A 5,677-nucleotide genomic window follows, 5' to 3' on the forward strand; every position below is an offset into this window, starting at 1 on the left:
GCCCCGTTGATACTAAAATCTGCAGATACTCAAGTCCCCTATATAAAATGGCATGGATTAGTGCGTGCACACATACACACAACCTGTGGATTCCTAGCCACGCAAATCAAAAACAGTGTAGAGGAAAACTGGACAGATACTTGCAAAAAAAAATGAAACTAGACCACCAACTTACACCATACACAAAACAAACTCAAAATAGATAAAGGACTTAACATAAAAATCTTAGAAGAAGCCATAGGCAGCAAAATAGCAGACATTTGTCGTAGCAGTATCTTCACCGATACAGCTCCTAGGGCAATGGAAACTAAAGAGAAAATAAACAAATGGGACTCAAAATAAAAAGCTTCTGCACAGCTAAAGAAACCATCAACAAAACAACAAGAAAGCCCACTGCATGGGAGAACATATTTGCCAATGTTATCTCCATAAAGGGGTTAATCTCCAAAATTTACACGGAACTCATACAACTTAACAAAGGAAGATAAACAATCCAATCAAAAAATGGGCAAAGGACCTAAATAGACACTTTGCGAAAGAGGACATTCAGAAAGCCAAAAGACATATGAAAACATGCTCAAAGTCACTAATCATCCAAGAGATGCAAATCAAAACAACAATGAGATACCATCTCACACCTGTCAGAATGGCTGTCATCAACAAATCAACAAACGACAAGTGCTGGTGAGGATGCGGAGAAAAAGGAACCCTCCTTCACTGCTGGTGGGAATGCAGACTGGTGCAGCCACTATGGAAAACAGTATGGCGTTTCCTCAAAAAATTAAAAATGGAACTCCCATTTGACCCAGTAATACCACTTCTAGGAATATATCCCAAGAAAACAGAAACACCAATCAGAAAGGATATATGCACCCCTATGTTCATAGCAGCACAATTTACAATAGCTAAGATTTGGAAACAGCCTAAATGTCCATCTGCATATGAATGGATTAGAAAACTGTGGTACATCTACACAATTGAATACTACGCTGCTGTAAAAAAGGAATTCTTACCATTTGCAACAGCATGGATGGAACTTGAGAGCATTATTCTAAGTGAAATAAGCTAATCGGTGAAAGATAAATCATGATCTCACTCATTTATGGAATATAAAGAACATTATAAACTGTTGAACAAAAATAGAGAGGCAAAGAAACATCGAACAGACTGTCAAACTACAGGGAGAAGGTAAGAGAGGGTTGGGGGGCGGGTAAGAGATCAACTGAAGGGCTTGTATGCATGCTTTGTAATACCTTAAACAATAAATACATACATACATACATACATACATAAATAAAGGAAAGAACAGTGTAGATATTTATTGGAAAAAAAATTTGTGCATAAGTGGATCCACACAGTTCACACCTGTGTTCCTCAAGGGCCAATTGTATTTTCTCCCTAATGGTGTATTTTAAAGCACAAAAGTTTTGAATTTTGAATGAGTGCAGTTTATTAAATTTTTCTTTTATGGATTGAAAACCAGATTTGATGTGCAAAAACATGGTAGTATTCTCAGCCACTAAAGCTATTTACTCTGTTTTCCAGCCTCCAGGATCCTATAGACCACCCCCTCCTATGGGTAAACCACCAGGTTCAATTATAAGACCCTCTGCTCCACCAGTAAGATCATCTGTTCCTTTGACCAGGCCGCCTATCCCAATACCACCACCACTACCACCTCCTCCTCCTCCACCACCTCCTCCTCCAGTGATAAAGCCACACACTTCAGCGGTGGAACAGGAACGCTGGGATGAAGATTCTTTCTATGGCCTCTGGGATACAAATGAGGAACAAGGACTGAATTCAGAATTTAAACCAGAAACTGTAACTATTCCATCTGCTCCATTGTTACCACCCCCACCTGTTCACCCTTCCATTCCCCCTCCTGGCCCAATGCCTATGGGTATGCCACCAATGTCCAAACCACCACCAGTACAACAGACTGTTGACTATGGCCATGGCCGAGGTGAGTGATAGTGATTAAGTTTGTATTTGGGATTCTAAAGGAATTATTAGCTTCAGCTTTGCCTTTCTTAAGCTTCACTCACATAGTATTTTATCCCTGATTTTGTTTACCAGATATGTCCACTAACAAAGTTGAACAGATACCCTATGGAGAAAGAATAACTCTGCGCCCAGATCCATTACCAGAAAGATCAACTTTTGAGACAGGTAGGAGTCCTAGAGAGATCAGTATTTTTAAAAAACTTTTAGGACCTAATTATCACATGTTTTTTCCCTTTGGTAAGATTATTTGGGCCTCTTTTTAATATAGTTAAAAGATTTGTAAGTTGAAATTAGGACAATTTCTACTAGTTCTAAAGTTAGATTTGTACTTTTTTGCCTTTATTTAAGAAAAAAGGGTATTGTTCTTATTTTGTACTGATTATTTTTGTAGAGCATGCAGGCCAACGTGATCGTTATGATAGAGATAGAGACCGTGAGCCTTATTTTGATCGTCAAAGCAATGTCATGGCAGATCATCGAGATTTCAAAAGGGATCGAGAGACACATAGAGACCGAGACCGGGATCGTGGTGTTATTGACTATGACCGGGATAGATTTGACAGAGAACGCCGACCTCGAGATGATAGGTATGCTATGAAAAATGACTTTGCCAGGTACTTACCATATACTTGAGTTTAGCAAAAGTCAGTGTGTCTAAAGGAAATTTAGTAAATGACATATTCTTTCTTATGTATAATTTGGAGAGGAAAGAGTAGTTCTGGACCAATTTTCAGGAAACTAGATGCTTAAGTTTTGCTAGCTTAAATTCTAGAAAATGAAATGGGTGAAGGAGAAAGCCAGAAAGGGAAGGAAATAGTATTATCAATAAAGGTGTAGCCATTACTTAATTAGTAGACAAACAATTTATTTTTGCAATTTGTGAGCTCTTTAGATGTGTTTATGCAGGGAGATCTAAATGGAAAAGCAAAATAAAAATATAAATATTGACTATGTGTAGTAACTACTTTTAGAGAAAATTGGGCAGGTAATGGTGTTGCATTATGATACAGAGATCTCCAATTACTTTTTATTTACCAAACCACTTCCTGTTACACCTCCTAGGACTCAGTCATATCGAGACAAAAAAGATCATTCTTCATCCAGAAGAGGGGGATTTGATAGACCATCCTATGACCGAAAGTCTGACCGACCAGCCTATGAGGGACCATCCATGTTTGGAGGTAGAGCAGTGCCTTATTAACTATAAAGATGTTGAGAATGCCAACAACCGGTGCTTCCCATTGTAGCTATGGGTTTAAATTTACAGAGTAAAATGCACTCGGGTTTCTAAAGCATGGCAGCATTATCATAAAAATAGCAATGTAATTAAAACAAATTGCTTGTTTTATATTATTAAAAGTTTGGAAAATAGAAACAAAATCCTTTATAATTCCACCACCCATCAAATCACAGCTATTATAGTTTTGTATGTTTTCCTCTCATTCTGTCTTCACATACATATTAATGAAGTTATAATCAAAATATAAATACAGTTTCTTTATTGTGCTTATTCCTATTGATCATTTTATACATTTTTTCCACATATAAATCTATTATATAATGGCTCTTGACATTCTACTGAGTGGATAAAATATAAGACTTATTGTTAGACATTTAGGTTGCTTTTAATTTTTCGCTGCTATAAATTCCACTTAAACTAGAAATGTATACCTATTTATAAGAACAAACTTTTCTAAGCTGGTGACTCTTGTTCTTAAAACTGTAAAGCAGAAGTTACAGACAAACTCTAAAGTCATACTTGGGACCATCCAGTAAGTATATATTATTCTTTTATGTCCTGTTGCTTAACTTTTTTCCTAAATTTAGTACAAATAAGGATGAATTGAGTGTTTCTCAAAACATTCATTTGCCTGAAATCATACCTAAATCTTTTCATTTTCTTGATTTTCATTACTTAAAAAATTTCTAATTAGGGTTAAAGGTGGCTTTGGCTCCCAGATCATTATGAATTATATTACCTTAGGATGAGTGGAAAGAGTTAAAATTTTAAATAATTACTACACAAGTAGTAATTTTGTTCAACTGCTGAAATTCTAGGAGAACGAAGAACTTACCCAGAGGAGCGAATGCCACTGCCAGCTCCTTCACTAAGCCACCAGCCACCTCCAGCTCCACGGGTAGAGAAGAAGCCTGAATCTAAGAATGTGGATGATATTTTGAAACCCCCTGGCCGAGAGAGCAGACCTGAGAGAGTGAGTCCTATGTAGTTGACTAGTTTTCTTGCAAATCAAAAGCTGACAAGAGATCTTTTAAATTTAATATCCTGAATAGAATTTCTCTACTTTTCTGTGACATACTAATAATAGGAGATTCAAGGCATCTTACCATCTCCAATGTATCATATAATCTAAAAAATTACCTACCTTATATAGAATCTCAGAAGTTAGAGCTTAATTGCTTGGCAAATTTTCCTAGTGACCTCCAGATGTATACATTTTAAATTTATCTTATATTGCATAATAATTACATTCCATTTTAATAAACTGGCACTGGACATTTTCATCAGATATTTTGATGTATATGTATATAAGTCATTTAAAATTTATTTCATCTATTATTAGTATATTTTGCATCTATATTTTCTGTGGTTGCTGTTTGCATGATATATCTGTTTCCATCCTTATATTTTCTTTCTATTTGTGTCCTTGAATCTAAAGTATGTCTTCTACAGACAACATATAGTTGGATCGATCATGTTTATTTATGCAGTCTGACAATTTCTGCCTTTTAATTGGATTGTTTAATTTATTCACATTTAATGTTATGGATATAGTAGACTTAATTCCATTTTTGGATTGTTCAGTTGTATAGAAATTCAGTTGATTTTTGCATATTGATCTTATATCCTGAAACATTGCTAAACTCATTTATTAGCTCTAATAGATTTTTAGTGGATTTGTTAGAATATTGTATAAACAAGATCATGGCATCTGCAGGTAGAGGTGATTTTACTTCTTTCTTTCTAACCTGGATACATTTTATTTCTTTTTCTTGCCTAGTTGCTCGGGCTAGTAGATGTGTGAGAGTGCATATCCTTATTTTATTCCTGACCTTAGCAAACTTTCAGTCTTTCACCATTAAGTTTTCAGTAGGTGCTCATTATCAGGTTGAGAAGGTTACCTTCCATTTATAGTTAGTTGAATGTTTTTTATTTTGAAAGGATGTTGGATTTTGTTGAACGCTTTTTCTGTGTCAAGGCTTTTGTTTTTTTATATTACTAGTAGCCTGGTGCATGAAATTCGTGCACATTAAAAGGGAATTAATTGCCCTAACCAGTTTGGCTCAGTGGATAGAGCATCGGCCTGCGGACTCAAGGGTCCCAGGTTCGATTCTGGTCAAGGGCATATACCTTGGTTGCGGGCACATCCCCAATGGGGAGTGTGCAGGAGGCAGCTGATCGATGTTTCTCTCTCATCGATGTTTCTAGCTCACTATCCCTCTCCCTTCCTCTCTGTAAAAAATCAATAAAATATATTTTTTTAAAAAAGGGAATTAATTAGCAGAGATATTTTAATATTGCTATTTGCCCTTTCTCTATAATAGAAGTGTGAGAGATGAAAGGAAATTAGTAAAATGTATATGAAAATAATATACACATTTATTAATAAATAAACAGTAACAAAAGGATATAACAACAGAGGCATGATAT

General features: G+C 35.7%; 1 protein-coding gene across 1 annotated transcript in view; it reads left to right on the forward strand.

The window, feature by feature from the left end:
* Positions 1-5,677, forward strand: part of LOC102252177 (YLP motif-containing protein 1) — a 55,871-nt gene that overhangs the window by 31,248 nt on the left and 18,946 nt on the right. The window contains exons 7-11 of the mRNA XM_014531167.1: positions 1,546-1,966; positions 2,080-2,172; positions 2,399-2,594; positions 3,070-3,188; positions 4,066-4,220. Coding sequence (XP_014386653.1) covers positions 1,546-1,966; positions 2,080-2,172; positions 2,399-2,594; positions 3,070-3,188; positions 4,066-4,220 — 984 coding nt within the window. The remainder of the gene's footprint in view (positions 1-1,545; positions 1,967-2,079; positions 2,173-2,398; positions 2,595-3,069; positions 3,189-4,065; positions 4,221-5,677) is intronic.

The sequence above is a fragment of the Myotis brandtii genome, unplaced genomic scaffold (assembly GCF_000412655.1).
Source record: "Myotis brandtii unplaced genomic scaffold, ASM41265v1 scaffold793, whole genome shotgun sequence".
Classification (NCBI taxonomy): domain Eukaryota; kingdom Metazoa; phylum Chordata; class Mammalia; order Chiroptera; family Vespertilionidae; genus Myotis; species Myotis brandtii.